The 15,376-nt window shown below is 55.4% G+C and overlaps 1 protein-coding gene across 1 annotated transcript; it reads left to right on the plus strand.

Annotated features, from left to right (window-relative positions):
• The first annotated feature begins 3,043 nt into the window (after positions 1-3,043).
• Positions 3,044-11,708, plus strand: PPP1R3G (protein phosphatase 1 regulatory subunit 3G). Its single transcript, XM_070361062.1, has one exon. It carries the CDS (start codon positions 3,626-3,628, stop codon positions 4,658-4,660), a length of 1,035 nt encoding a protein of 344 aa, XP_070217163.1. The 5' UTR covers positions 3,044-3,625; the 3' UTR covers positions 4,661-11,708.
• Positions 11,709-15,376: the final 3,668 nt, after the last annotated feature.

The following is a 15,376-nucleotide window of genomic DNA, read 5'->3' on the forward strand; positions in this document are numbered from 1 at the left end:
GGCTCCGTTCTCCCATGCAGCTGCCCGTTCCAGGCCTGCGCCCTGGGCTGGTGCATGACGTCTACACTGCCCGTCTTCAAAGTTTGGGCCCCATATTATACAATCTCATTGGAAACGGGATGTTGGGACTGAGAGAAAGTGGGGGATGGGAGGGTAGGGGAGAGAACTAGACTCAGTCAACTCGCCTAAGGAGTCTCTGCTATGTGCAGGGCTTTGTATTTCCTATCGTTTAGTCACTCAGTCGTGTCCCAACTCTTTGTGACCCCGTGGGCTGTAGCCCACCAGGCTCCTCTGTCCATGGGATTTCCCAGGCAAGAAACGGAAGTGGGTTGCCATTTCTTTCTCCAGAGGATCTTCCTGGCCCAGGGATTGAACTTGCATCTCCTGAACTGGCAGGTAGATTCTTTGCCACTGAGCCACCAGGGAAGCCTGTATTTCCCACAAGCATCATTACAGGGATGCTGCATACTTTATTCATGTGTGTGTTGTTTCTCTCCCATCCTGACGCTAGAATGTGAGCTCGCAGGAGGCAGAGACTCGCATTTTGTTGAGTGCTGTGTTTCCAGTACCTAGGAGTGTCTGGCACGGAGCAGGCATGCAATAAACATACGGTGAATTAATGGATGAGCACGCTGTGCTGGCAGGTGATAACAGAAAACGGTCATTGTGCACCAAGGCCGGGGGCTTCTTGCAGAGCATGTCGCAGGCTTTGCTTCTTCAAGTGGGTGGGTACATGGTACACTTTACAGGTGAGACCACAGCTCAGAGAGGTCACAGAACCTGCAGAAAAGGCGGTACTGAAATTTAAACTTGGCTATCCTGTCTCCTGGGTCTTTAGTTCAGACCACGCCTCCGATTCTACATCCTGGGAAAGTAAGAAAGACCAGTTAGACACAGTCCCTGCTCTGCAAGCGGAGCTGTGCTAACTGGAGATAAAACTTGGAAACAAGTCAGAACGAGCCAGGGCCGGACTTGGTAAGAGGCCATCCCGGGGAAGCAGGCAATGATGCTGAGGGTTTGCAGAAGTGAACTCCCAATGCAGGGGGCCCAGGTTAGACCCCCTGGTCTAACACATGCCACAACGCAAGATCCACACGGACACCCGGTGCAGCTAAACAAATGAATAAAAATGCCTTCCTGTTAGGACACTGGTCTACAAGAGGCAGAAAGCTCCATCACGCTAACTGAACCAGAAGGTGGCATTTCACTCCATGTGGGAGGTGGTCCATGGGCTCTTGGTTCTCAGTGACAGTGGGGTCATACCACCCGCAGCTGGGGTGTCTGCAAACCGGGGTACGACTGCTGTGGCTGCTGACAACATTTGGAGGGTGGGCCTCCGGGAATGAAAGCCCTTAGTTCGCAGCAGACGGTCAGAACAAAGAACTGTCCTGCTTAGAGTGCCAGCAGCCCTCTCTGGAAACATCCCCTTAGCAGCTGGAGCACATGATGGCCTACAGGGCCCTGCGTTCCCCACGTGCAGAAACTGCCCCACCGCTGACCGTGGCAAGGTGGCCGTGACATCAGCGTCCATCTCCTCTAGGGAGAAAGGACACTTCCCTTGGATGCTGCCTCTCAGATGCCCACCTCACATCCTACATCGCTCATTCCTGAGCCGTCTGGGCAGGGAGGGGGCTCCTCCTGGACGAGACAGGAGCTGTTCTGGAGGAGAGAGGGGTCGGCCTCCCCCAGGAGCGGCCATGTGGAGGAGGGCTGAGACAGGAACACAGGGGCCCGGTGTTGGGCACCCAGGCCCAGGCCGCTACGGTAGTCAGAGGCTGCCTTAAGGAACCTGGAAGGGGACCCCGCCTGCGGCCACTCTCGCAGGCACCCCCCCACCCCTCGATGTGGCTGAAACGTTCCTCGCAGCGGCCCTCCTGTTAACCCCACTCCTCTCCCTCACCAAGGCTCCCTGGCCTCCCTAATGGGGTCGGAGCCGCCTTCTTCTATATCTACTTCCCCGACTTTCTGGTTAACCTCGGCCTCCTCCCATATACCAGAGCATCCCACGTTCCACCAAAGAGTGGGACAGGACAGCTGGACCAGCCCACAGGCCCTTACAGCCAGGCCTCCTTAAGTTCCGCCTTCCTCGTGTGCCGCCCTGGAGGAGGGGTGGGGTGCTGGTGGGGATGGGAGGTGCTGGTGGTGGTGGTGGGGTCGGGGGGAAGGGCTGAAGAAGCAGAAGCCCAGGAGGGTCTCCACAGCCTCAAAGTCTCTGACAAGTTCTATCTGATCTTTAAGATAGTTTGCGGATTTTGTATTTCACTCCCTAGCATGTCAGCCTTTAGTAGTGGTGGTGGTGGTGGTGTAGTTGCTAAGTCGTGTCCAACTCTTGCGATCCGTGGACTGTAGCCCGCCAGGCTCCTTCCTCTGTCCATGGGATTCTCCAGTCAAGAATATTGGAGTGGGTTGCCATTTCCTTCTCCAGGGGATCTTCCTGACCCAGAATTCAAACTCGTCTCCTGGATTGCAGGCAGATGATTTACCAACTGAGCTATGAGGGAGGCCCTATGTCAGCGTTTGGGTAAATGTAAAAACAATGATCTTCCCCAAAGCTTGTCTTTGTTCCAATGGATAGACACGCCAGGTATGTCTGGGGCCTCTTGTAAGTCCCCAGGTTGACAGGCAATCAAGGCGTTCCACGCTAGCGTGGGAGGCCACGAAGGAGCTCACGCATGTTCCTGAGAGAAATACTTTGCGGCCCCACCCCGGGCCTACAGACTGGAACCCTAGGGTGGGCCCAGTCCTGAGCTCGCACACCCCGGCCAGGTGACAGACTTGGGAAACTCCGACCTACAGGCAGCCAAAGTTAGCCTTAAAAAGGAAACAAAGCGAAACCAACCAGAAGACGCTTTGGGCAGCACCCCAGCACCCCTCCCCGCCTCGGTTCGCATCCCTGGGAAGGCCGGGACGCGCGGCGGGCCCGCTCCAGGAGGCCGGGCAGTGACCCAGGTCCCCCTGCTCCGGCCGAGCGCGGCGGGCGGGGAGAGGGGCGGGGCGGGACGTGCGCCCGGGCCCCGCGCGAATGGCCTCCAGAGGCGCTCGGAAGCGGCCCCCGCCTGGTCCCTGGCCCCGCGCAGCCTCCGGCCCGGACCTGGTCCGGGTCCACCGGCGCCCGTGGGGCGATCGCGCCGGGCCGGGCCCGCTTCTGAGCGCCTGAAACTTGGGGAGGAAGGATAAGCCGATTCGCGAGGCCCGCCGCCGCCCAGCTGCCCCGCCGGCGAGTTTTGCGCCTTCTCGGCCGCTGCGACAGCGCGCGGGAGACCGCGCCGCGACCCTCGGGAGGGCGGACCCGTCCGGACCCGCTGGGCCGACCTCGCGGTGAGAAGGACGACCGAGCTGAGTGCGCGCTAACCTCGGGGCTCGGCGGGCAGGACTGGGTGAGCCGGGGACCCCGCCCGCCCGGATTCCGCGCCCCTCGGGCCCGCCCTCTCCGCGGGCCGGCTTCAGTCCCTGCGGCCGCGCCCGGCCCGCGCCCTCCTCCCACCCTGCTCCGGGCAGCGCGGTCAAACCCCCGAGCCTCCCGACTGGACCTGCCTTTTCCTCTCGGACCGAGGCGGGCGCGGCGCTCTCTCTGCACCTCCCCAGGCGTCAAGTGTCCCGAGGACAAGTCCCGGGCCAGGGCGTCATGGAGCCCCGGGGGGTGCTGCTAAGTGCGGAGGCGCCGGGACCCGCGCCCTCGGAAGAGCCCCGGGCAGCCGGGGAGCCGCCCGCCGCGGGAGCGCCCATCACGGAGGGCGGCTGCGTGGCGGCGGCCCCGAGACCCGACGCCGAGCGTGGGTCCTCGCAGGAGCTGGTCACCCCGCGGGAGCAGGAGGCGCAGCTGGAGGGCCGCCGCCGCGCGCGCTCCTTCTTGCTGCCCGCCGACACGATCTTGCAGGCGGCCCAGGTCCTGCGGCAGCGCCAGCCGCCTGCCCCGGGGCCGGAGGGCGGCGAGGCGGCCGAGGACGCGCCGCTCGGTCCGGGCGACTGCTGCGCCAAGTGCAAGAAGCGGGTTCAGTTCGCAGACGCGCTAGGGCTGAGCCTGGCCCGCGTGAAGCACTTCAGCGAGGCCGAGGAGCCGCAGGTGCCGCCCGCCGTGCTCTCCCGTCTGCGCAGCTTCCCGGCGCGCGCCGAGGACCTGGAGGGGCTCCCCAGCCTGCTGGCCGCCGTGGTGGCCGCGCCCCGCCGCGCGCCGCCGCCGCCCGGGCTGCAGCCCCTTTTCGAGCTGCCGGGGCCGAGCGCCGCGGCCGCGCGCCTGCGGAGACAGCGCGTGTGCCTGGAGCGCGTGCAGTGCGCGGCGTCCGGCGGCGCGGAGGTGACCGGCTCGGGCCGGGTGCTGGGCTGCCCCGGGCCGCGCACCGTGGCCGTGCGCTACACCTTCACCGAGTGGCGCTCCTTCCTGGACGTGCCGGCCGAGCTGCGGCCCGAGCCCGAGAAGCCTCTGCCGCCGGACGCGCCGTCGGGGGAGGCAGGGGACGCCGAGGAGCCCGACGCCGAGCGCTTCCACTTCGCGCTGTCCCTGCCCCCGGGCCTGCTGCCCAAGGAGGGGGAGGACGCGGACGCTCCGGGCCTCGCCGTCCACTTCGCCATCTGCTACCGCTGCGCCCAGGGCGAGTACTGGGACAACAACGCGGGGGCTAACTACACGCTGCGCTCGGGGCGCCCGCCCGACGCGCTCTGAGCCCGCGGGGCTGCGCTGATGGCGTGCGGCGCCCAGGCAGTCGGGCATCGTGCCCCCGGAGAGAGGGAGGCCCTCAGTGCAAGCTCCTTGGCACCCAGACAGATCCTGCCAGCAAGCACGGAGCCCGGGCCAAGCGCCCTGCCTTCCCAGCCGCTTTGGCCTTTGGAATTCTCGCCCTGCATCGAATGGGAAGAAGTCCTCAAGATTCCGAGCAGTGACTTTCCCCACGAATAAAAGACTCTTGAACGAGGCTGCAAACCTTTGGGATTTGTTTTTAACTGTGGACGCCCCCTCAGCTCTCAGGGAGAGGTGGAAGCACCGCACCGAGGGCTGGCATGGATAGTGGGTCCGCGGGAGCCTTCCCGTCTCGCTGCCTTTTCTCTTAATTGGGATCTGGGAAGTGTTTGCGCTTGCATACAGACATCCTTTTGAAAATTTAAGGCCACGTGCATGTCTGCTACTTGATATTTCAGCTCCCGCAGTTTGGGAGGCCTTGGCAGTTGGGCCATCTTCAGCGGATGCTGCTGCACTTTAAAATAAGCAAACCACAGTATTTTCAAATTTCCCTTGTCCCAGCCCTCCTCTTGGATGTGGAAAGGGCCTAGATTTTCCATAGTGGGCTAGAGTGTTCTTAAAAATGTTTCGTATAAGTCGTTCTTTCCCCGGGCAGAAGAAGATGCTTGGTGAGTTGAAATGCCAGCGTGATCGTCAGGCCTTGGCTGTGAGCCGCCAGAGCCGGTCCCGGCCTCCAGCTCCTTTGTGCAGGCAAAGCACATGGTCGCTGCTGGACTTCTGGGCCATCGGCAGTCAGAGAAGCTGGCCTCTCAGTGGCTGGACTCCCCGGCGGGAGAAGAGGGAAGGAAAGAGCTTTCTGTGCCTCCTGGAGCCACAGTGGGGAGTGGTGACTTGAAGGATGAAGCCTGCCCACCAAGAAGATCCTGCTCTGAACCCACTGGGCACAGGCTACAGCTATGGGCACCAGTCTGGTTGGTGGTCTTCATTCACTGCTGATGGCCGTGGATGCCAGGATAAGGTGGCCATGCACGACCAGGGCCAGTGAGCCTCCTGAGGACTCGACTTCTTCAAATCTCCGTCATCCCTTGGTAATCTGTCCGTCTTGGTTTTCACGTGTTCGGGCACACGGCTAGTATAGTCAGCTCCGTTTTGCAATGCTCATCTTCAGGGACCGGTGGTTTCACAGCTGCTTTCTAAGAAGCAGGGTAGGCAACCTACAGCCCATGGGCCAGATGCAGCCTGAAGGCTGTTCTTGTAGGTCCTGAGAGCTAAGAATGTCTTTTACATTTTTAAATAGTTGGAAGAATTCAAAAGAATACTATTTTTGTGACACATAAGAAGTGTACAGAATTCAAATTTCCATGCCTGTCAGTACAGGTTTGTAGGAACAGAGCCATGCACATTCATGTATATGTTATCCACAGTCATCTTCCTGCTACAAGTGCAGAGCTGAGTAGATGCAACAGAGACCTTATGGCAAATTCTAAAATATTTACTGTCTGGCCCGTTAGAGAAAGTCTGCCAACCCCTGCTCTAGAGAAGTAGTATTTTTTTTTTTTTAAACTGTATGTTGAGAGTTATATTTAACAAAGCACTTAAACTTTTAGTAAAAATTTGTCACTTGATATAAACCTCCTTTGGGTAAAGGTAAAACTGGTTGCTTTACTCTTGGTAATCTTGGTTGATTACAGTAAACACTAAGACACCAAATAAGTATCTTAGTACACTTATAGGAATAAGTACAATTATTCCTATACTGGGGAGGGGACTCCATCTGCTTCTTCTAAGAAATAGCAGTGGGACTTCCCTCCCTGGTGGCCCAGTGGTTAAGAATGCAGGGAATGAGGGTTTGATCCCTGGCTGAGGAACTAAGATCCCCTATGCCGCAGGGGAAAAAAAGAAGAAGAAAAAAATAAATAATAGAAAGTCAAGACAGCTGACCTATGGCACCCCTCGGAATTAACGTCAAGCTACAAAAAACTGCCAGATATTTTCATGCCTCAAAATGGGATGTCTCAAGCTATAGAAATATTTAGTTTGAACTCTGGTTTGTAAAATATCCTTTTGACTATGGCAGTGTTTGCCAAAGGTAACTGATCATGGAAAAAGTTTAAATACTGATTTATGAGTGGAAAGCCATCAGAAGTTAATGAATTACAAGTTACAGTTGGAGTAAAGCGGACTTTAAAAAATGGTCATGTGGATGACCTAATTCACATGCGCTTATAAACAAATACTTTATAATGATAAAGTGGCCCAGCGGGTGTGGCCACTGGACCTGGAAGCTGGCCGAGCTCTGGGTACACCGGGCAGCTCTGTGTGGGCGCTAGGACCACAGCTCGGGAGCTGTCCTGCAGCAGGGGGCGGTGGCAGTGGTCATCCAGAGTCCGGCTGCAGGGCCTGGGGGACCGACTCCCGACCGGTGTGCTGTGATTCCCCACCTGGCCACGCCCCCGCCTGCCGCACCCCTCCTGCCCTGACCAGGGGAAGGGCTTCCTGGGTGATGCTGTGGGTTTGAGCCACGCAGAGCCCGCTGCTCGTTTAGTTTCTGGAGGTCTGTTTTGGACTCCTGGCGAATCATTTTATGAGTTTCCCATGTTTCTGCTCTCTGGCACAGCGGTGTTTACGTGTTTTAGTCTGCTCGGCTTTCTCATTCCCTCACTCAGCTGCTTGTTTCTTAGGAGCGTGTGGCTTGGAGCCACGTAGGGTATTGTGACCTATGTCGTGTGTACTTTGTCAGGAGTGCAAGGAACAGCCTTCGGGAAGAAATGGGAGGTTCTGCTCTTGTGTGACGTCACGGTACTGGTGTGCATTTCTGGCTCACATCATGGGACACAGGTTTGTAGGTTAAAAGGGGGCACCGTGCGTGCTGTAGCCTAGCAGGCAGCCCTGACAAACAGTGGGCTGTTTGCAGTCAGCTTTGCCCGGCCAGCCCCCGCAACGCCAGGCCTGGACGGTCTGCCAGCATGGGGGGTGTGCTTTGTGCAGTCACAGAGGTAAGGGACTGAGCGGAAACTGGGCCCAGCCCAGTGACCCTCCTCTCCTCCTGCAGGGCCATCCTGGCCTTACTGTCAGTAAGCGGGCCGGTGCCTGAAGCCCCTTTGGCAGAGGCCAACCCTGCTTCTCCTCAGGACTGGTGATGGATGGACACGCTCCACCAGGTGACCTGCTGTGTCTCCACGTCCTCCTCCAGGCTCCCATCTGATCAGCGGGCTGTCAGGACGCAGCCCTTGGTGGGCCTTTCAGCCTCCCAGGCTGGTGGCTGGACAGGTAAACACTCTAACTTTAGGCTCACTAGGACTGAAAGCCCTTTGAATCTTTTTGATGTAGTATTTGCATCCTGTAGAGTTAGTTCTTTGGCTTCACCCTCTGTGAACAGACACATTTTTGGTAAAGAAAGAAATGAGTCACCTTTGGGCTGCGGGGAGATGGCCAAGATCAACGACTCGCTGTTAAGGTGTGACAGTGAGATGTACCTGGTGAATCTAATAGAGCGGAAGTCTACGACGTCAGTTCAGAGCCATTTCAACCCGGAAATCTAGATACACAGTCATCTCTGGGAAAGCAAAGATGCTGTAGAGACACTTGCAGACATTTTGGAGAAATCAGACTTGTGTAATTACCCCTCCCATTAGTATTGCTGGCACTGCTCAGGTTCTCTGAAACTTGTTAAGTCATTGCTCAAGGAGAACCAGCAGCCTCCTAATGTGTCCAGAAATGGGAAACTCGGTCTGAAACTCTGAATGGAGTAAAGACTGAAAGCAGGTGTCTGGTGAACTGAGCTTGAAACATTTAACCTCTAGGTTGAAGAATTCCTGCGCAGTCCTGCAGAAGGCCTTTCTAGAAAGAGCTACACGTGTTCTGTTGAGAAAACACCCACCTGAGCACGTGAGAAGTTCACGGTGGTGGGAAATTCATGGTCCTTAAAGGGGCTGCCTGGCAGGGCTCTACGGTGTTGGTGGGTACAGCGCCTCCAGGGACGGCTCTGGGAGAAGAACTCCTGACATCAGGAGGTTGTTCGGATGCAGCTGAGTTGGCATTTTTCATAACCGAAGTGGGAGGAACAGGTGATGTCTCTTGTAGGAAGTTAGGTTTTGTCTGTTTTTACATTACATAAAAAGAAATGTGCATTTACATTCAGAACCACTTAAAATGGCTTAGAGAATTCCATTTTGTATGTCCTTTTCAGCCTGGTTGAGGAGAATATGTTCTTTCGGAAAAACAAAACCAGCCCACGTTTAGATCTGGGATTCCCTTGCTCATTTTCCCATCCCAAAGTGTCTGAACCAGAAGTGCTTCTGTTAATGGCATTTAAGGCTTTGCTGGGTTTTTTTTTTTTGTCATTTTTAATGACTTTCTGGGGACGTCCCTGGTAGTCCAGCTGCTCAGACCCTGTGCTCCTAATGCAGGGGCTGGGGTTCGATCCCTGGCCAGGAAACTAGAGCTCACGTGCCACAAGTAAAGACCCTGAGTCTCTCAGCTAAGACGCAGCCAAATCCGTAAATAAATATCTTAAAAGATTAACAACAACAAAAAAACGGAATTTCTGTACTGATGCAACTGCCCTGAAAGAGTAGTTTTTCTGGCCGGGGAAACACTTTCAGAATGGCCTGCGAAGTCTTCGGTTCCGAGGCTGGGGGCTGCCCGGCTCTGCATGACCCGCCAACCTGGAGCCAGGAGCCGGTGCTGGGGAGAGGACGTGCCATGTGGGGCCTGGGCCTGCAGGTGGCGGGGCCTCCCTGCCCTGAGACCCTGGCCTGGGCAGGGTGGGCTGCAGGCTGCTGTGAAGACCAGGGCAGGGCTCTGGGGCCCTGACCCGACAGCGTGCAGGTGACTCAGGAGACCCCAGGGATGAGTCTGTTAAGCCAAGGGTTTCTAAAGCCATTGGTGCCATTCTCTGTAGGACAGACACCTGTGACCTGTTACCTGTACGTGACCGCGGAGGCTGGGGACGGTCGGTAGCGGGACCCGGCTTCAGCACAGGGGCTCCCTTGCGTGAGCGATGGTCTGACTTCAGCCTGGTGTGGTTGAGTCTGTGGCCACTGCAATGTCACCAACCACCCACATCATTCCTTCAGGGTCTGAAAATGCAACACAGCTCACCCCGGGGTATCTGGAAGCCCTGAGCTCTCAAGGGAGGCTGCTCCGGACAGCTCTGACTCACAGAGGGGTGGGGGCATGTCTCAGGGTCCATGTCACAGGCCGTGGCTGTGTGTGTGGGGGTGCACACAGAGCCTGCCCTCCCAAGCTGGAGCTGTGGGGGCCCGAGTGGTCCTTGTCGCTCACCCTCCCAGACAGGATACTTTAATGTGCTTGTGAGGAATTCTGCAACAGTCCCTGCTAATAATGTGAGAGAAAGTAACCTCATTAACCTTCGTTTTGACATTTGCCTGAAAAATGTGCCTGGTGGAAAGTTTGGCTTGAGTAACAGGTTTCTGTGAGAGTGATTCTGATACTGTTTAAACAGAACTACTGTAGTCCGAACCCAGCCCCTGTGTTTCTCCTCGATTTTTAAAAGGATGATTATATCTTTGTGGTTTGAAAATGTCTTTTCAGTTCTAAGGAATTTGGAGGAAGTTTTCTGTGAGCTTCTCTGCTGTTATGGTGATATTTCTGTATGTGCTACACTTGAAAAAAAGTGCTGAACCCAAAGTCCTAATTTGAATAAAGAATGTGAAGTGATTTGGGACCTTGAAAGCTGTCACTGAGTCTGGGAACGTTTTCGGGGCTCACCACTGCGGTGGGGGGCTCTGGACTGAGAGGGTCGAGGCCGTGGATGCCGTGGACATCCTGCAATATACATGCAGGCCCCCAGCGCGGCGGCCCGAGACCTTAGCACGAGGCTGGAGAACCCGGGTCAGTAGTAGCGTCCGAGCATCGATTTCCGGTTCTGCCAGTGAGCCAAGGTTACAGGAGATACTATCGCTGGGGTAAGTTATGAGACGTGAACCCGGGAATTCTCTGCTTTTTCTGCAAATACTTGTGAGTTTCAAACCATTTCAGATAAAAAGTTAATACCAACGTTAAACTTTTTTTTAAAGAAAGAAAACCTGCTCCTGAGCAGCATGTGAAGCGTTGCCAGGCGCGGTGCTAGCAGAGAAGCGCGCTGGCTGCCTGTAGGTGGCCTCACGTGGGAGCGATGCACCCGCTCCAGGTGAGCCTGGCCGGCCGTGGACACGGCTCGGCCTCGCTGTCCCTGCGCTTTTGAACATGTCCCTTCCCTAGAGAGCGTGAGTTTTCACATCTGCCAAGCAGGGGCAGGATTCTTGCCTGACTACACGGTTGTGAGCTTGAAGGGAGGCTCTCTGTGGCGCGTCAAGCACACACTATTTTTTAAAAAAATTTTTGGCCATTCTGCACGTGGGATCTTAGTTCTCCGACCAGGGATTGACCCCACGCCCCCTGCAGTGGAAGCGTGGAGTCTTGACCACTGGACCGCCTGTAAGTCATGTCTGACTCTTTGTGACCCCTTGGACTATAGCCCCCAGGCTCCTCTGTCCACGGGATTCTCCAGGTAACAACACTGGAGCGGGTTGCCACTTCCTGCTCCAGGGGAATCTTCCTGACCCAGGCATCGAACCTGGGTCTGTCTCCTGCATTGGCAGGTGGGTTCTTTGCCACTGAGCCCCTTGCGAAGCCCAGGAAGCTGCTGAAGAGCCAGGACTTCCTGCACCGTCTCCGCTCCCACTCACGGGGTGCCTGCCTTCCAATACGCCCTCCACCTCCTGACCTGAGTCTTCACACCCCTAGGCTGTTCCAGCCCCAGGATCTCTGCGAGCTCCCTCTGCCCAGCCTGCTCTCTTGCTCGCGCGCCCAGGCCAGCGCTGGCTGGTTTTCTGGTTGTTCTCCAGGTGTTTAGTGGGGCTCCCCAGCCATGAAGCCAGACTCTCGGGGGCGGGGACCCCTGGCTGGTGTCAGCCTCCGCGTGCCTCAACCCCAAACTGAGTGCTCTGCTGAGTACATTCAGGACTTTCTTTTGAACCTGCTGCGAAGACGGGGACAGTTACTGCTGGTGAGCAAGAGGCAGATGTCCCTTTTCTTTCTCAACTGGGTTCAAATTCTCCTTGAGGAATCACAGAAGCAGAAGCCAGGGAGAAAAAGTGCTCAATTTAGAAGAAGCCGGAAACACACTTGTTGACTCAGACTCTGAACTGCTGGCTGGGGAGGAACCCGAGGGGCCATGGGCCTCCACCATGAGTTGGTTCTCTGTGCCTCTGCAGGAGTCCAGCTGGCTTCACTGCCCAGTCTATCCCAAATCCATATTCCTGTGGGCCACTGGCTGGGCTGAGTGCTCTGGCTGGCCCCAAACAGCACCTAAGTTCCACACGAAGCTGGGGACGGATGCTGAAGATTTCTTGCTGATTGTGCCAAAAACTAGCATTCAGGGAATTCCTGGTGGTCCAGCGGTTGGGACTCGGTGTTCTCACTGCCAGGGTGAGGGTTCAACCCTGGCTAGGGAACTAAGACACTGCAAGCCACAAGGTATGGCCAAAGGAAAAACGAAAACGAGACTAGCATTCAGATGGTCTGCAGGATGGTTTCTTTCCTTTTGATTTAACCAGAATTGCAGGCTTTTAGAGCTGGAAAGGTCATTAGGGGTCTGGTCAGCCCTGGGAGAAGGAAATGGCAACCCACTCCAGTGTTCTTGCCTGGAGAATCCCAGGGACGGGGGAGCCTGGTGGGCTGTCGTCTCTGGAGTCGCACATAGTCGGACATGACTGAAGCGACTTAGCAGCAGCAGCAGCCCTGGGACCCTGGAACATGAAATTGATGTTCATGAGTTGAACGTGAAATTAGACCCAAGTCTTTACCTCTCCGCCTCAGTGGCTAGATTTTTTTCCCCACCATTTGCATTCCTCCCACCACACCATATTCCTGTCTTCCAATTTTTTTTTTTTAAATAAATGTTTTATTTATTTTTGCAGTCTGGGTTATTGATACATCGTTTTTCCTCTCTGAACAAGTTTCTGTTTGTAGAGTCCCATGAGGAAGTGAAAGGCTGTGTTTTTAGAAATAAAAATACATGCTAAAATCTGGCAAGTTAATAATCCTAAATATGCTCCATGGTTGAAGTGTGAGTGGAAGACGAGACTCTGAGCATTAATACTGGAGTCCTCGATCGTGTATCCTACATGTGCTTCATAATCACATGCTGCTAAGTCACGTCAGTCGTGTCCGACTCTGTGCGACCCCATAGACGGCAGCCCACACGGCTCCCCCATCCCTGGGATTCTCCAGGCAAGAACACTGGAGTGGGTTGCCATTTCCTTCTCCAATGCATGAAAGTGAAAATTGAAAGTGAAGTCGCTCGGTTGGGTCCGACTCTTCTTGACCCCATGGACTGCAGCCCACCAGGCTCCCCCGTCCATGGGACTTTCCAGGCAAGAGGTGCACCTAAATGGAAAGTACTCCTTCCATGGAATAACAAATTCATTTTTCTAAGACCCTGTACAAATCTAAAAAAAAAAAGAGTCACTATGCTGTACACTTGAAACTAACACATTTTAAGTCCATGTTACTTCAATAAATACATTTTTTAAAGGCAAAAAAAAATTACTCCTTTAAAAACTTAGAACCAGTTATGTTGTTATTAAACTGTCTCTGTGTTCAAGACAGACGTAGTCACCTGAATTCACTCAGTAACTGAAGGGAAGTTCTACGGAAATATTTTCACAACGTTTAACTTGACATTTATGAGGGGCTCCCTGTAACTTTCTGGCTGATGAGAGGAAAAGGTTTCTAACTTCCTAGGAAAGCTCATCACTTTAGAAGGAAAAGGATGCGGGTCGTTTGTAGGAAGCCGTTTTCCTGCTGAGCCATGACCCCTGCAAGTCCAGCTCCTCGGGGAGGGGCCGCCCGCACGTCGATGCCTGACAACGGCCCTCGGGTGGGCGCAGGGACGCTGGGTCAGAGAGCAGTGCAGTTCTGGCTCCACTGGTGGTGTCTAACTTCAAGACAACAAGACACCAGCTTTGTCTGCTGTACGTGTTAGTGGCAGTGGTCTCCCAGATTCATCTCGGAGGGCTCTGCTCTGAGGGTCTTTGGACTTAAAGCTTTGCCTTTGAGCATCTCCTGAGCAAAAGTATCTGTCTTACGCCCCATGTGGATCTCGACAGGAGAAGCCATTTTCATGAAAGTTTCCCTGCAGGACCAAGGGCTGCAGACAGACTGAGAAGGGAAGATCCTCTGTTCTCAGGGGTGAGGTGAGCCCTGCCCACAGACTCAGGGCAAACGGACAGAGAAAAAGCCTGCTTTCTTTACCAAGGTTGAGTTTGCTCCAGATCCTCTGTAACAAAGAGATGCACCCCTGGGATCTGCGGAGCGCACGTCCTCGTGGGCTGCTCCCTTGGTTCCTAGGACGGAGCACCAGCGAGGGGCCCGCCTTCGTCTGCTGACCTCCCCGGCTGTGTCCCTGCCCACGACCCATGTGCTGCTTCTCGTGGCTTCTGCGTCTCACCAGGGCCACTGTCGCGGGGCTACTGCAGTTTAACAGGCGAAACGGTTAAAACGTGGTCCCTACGTTTGTCTTCAGTCGAGTCTGGATCATCTGGGTTCTACCGTGTCCATCAAGGTGTGTTGTGTCCATGGCTGGGGAGTCCAGGAGATGCCCTCCCAGTGCAGCCCAGGGAACCTGCTCCCTGGTGTGGGGATTGCATGCTTGTCGTCCCCTCCGAGGGCGGGGGGCACGGTGGTTCACTCGGGTGAGGCCGCAGGTGGAGGGAGATGGAGGGGACTCGCTTGGTGGCAGAGTCTCTGTGGACAGGGCTCACCTCACCTCTGAGAACAAATAGGATCTTCTCGTTTCAGTTGCTAAGTGAATTCAGCGGGAGGGGAAGGGCGGTGCGAGGCTCTGGAGGCTTCCTTCATGGAGTGACATCAGAGCTGACATCTGTTGGCGGCACCCTGGTCCCATGCAGTTGTTTCTAAGCGACCACACCCCTGCCTGGGCAGAGGAGAATGGGCCCCGGAGCCACACACCCAGGCTGAAATGCTGCCCCCGGACAGCCAGCTGGGGCGGTGGGGAGGTTTGCCTCCCACCATGTCACCATCTGCTGAGTGGTGCTCTCACACCGTGGCCCTAAGACATGCAAAGATCTGGGTTTACAGGGGGAACAGGCTTGGGACTGCGCAGGGATGGGTCTCACGGGCACATGTGGGCCAGAGCATCCTGGAACAGTCGGTTAGGGCCAGACGTCACGAACGCATGTTGGGACCATTTGAATGCAGTGTCACAACACCATCTACCATCCACAGACGAGGCGGGCAGACACGGTCTTCACCAGGGCGGGAGGACTCCCGTGACTGTGAGAATTAAAGTGACGTGGGGAGTGGTGCAGCGGCATGTCGGCGACAGTCACCACGTTGGGACCTGTGGCTATTTACACGAGCCTGTTGTAAACCCAAACACACGAGTAATAAAATCACTTAGTACTGCAGATGGAGGGAGGCGATAAGCAACAAAAAACTGGTGTCCAAATAAACTTCCCCAGAAGTAGGTTAGTAATTCCTTCTTTTCCTGTTTTGAACTGATGTGTTTTCAAGGATAAATTCACACGAATATTGTTTCTACCTGTAACATACTCAAAGAGCAGAGTTTCCTGAACTGGCTAAACATTAAAAAGACCAGGAGAAATTTAAAAATTATAAATTATCGTTGGTGATTTGAACTATGGTTCCTCTGACTTAGAAAAGGCAGAGGAA

The sequence above is a fragment of the Bos mutus genome, chromosome 23, assembly GCF_027580195.1.
Source record: "Bos mutus isolate GX-2022 chromosome 23, NWIPB_WYAK_1.1, whole genome shotgun sequence".
Classification (NCBI taxonomy): Eukaryota; Metazoa; Chordata; class Mammalia; order Artiodactyla; family Bovidae; genus Bos; species Bos mutus.

Coding starts and splice junctions, on each gene's coding strand:
- PPP1R3G (XM_070361062.1), top strand. CDS start 3,626: ATGGAGCCCCGGGGGGTGCTGCTAAGTGCGGAGGCGCCGGGACCCGCG.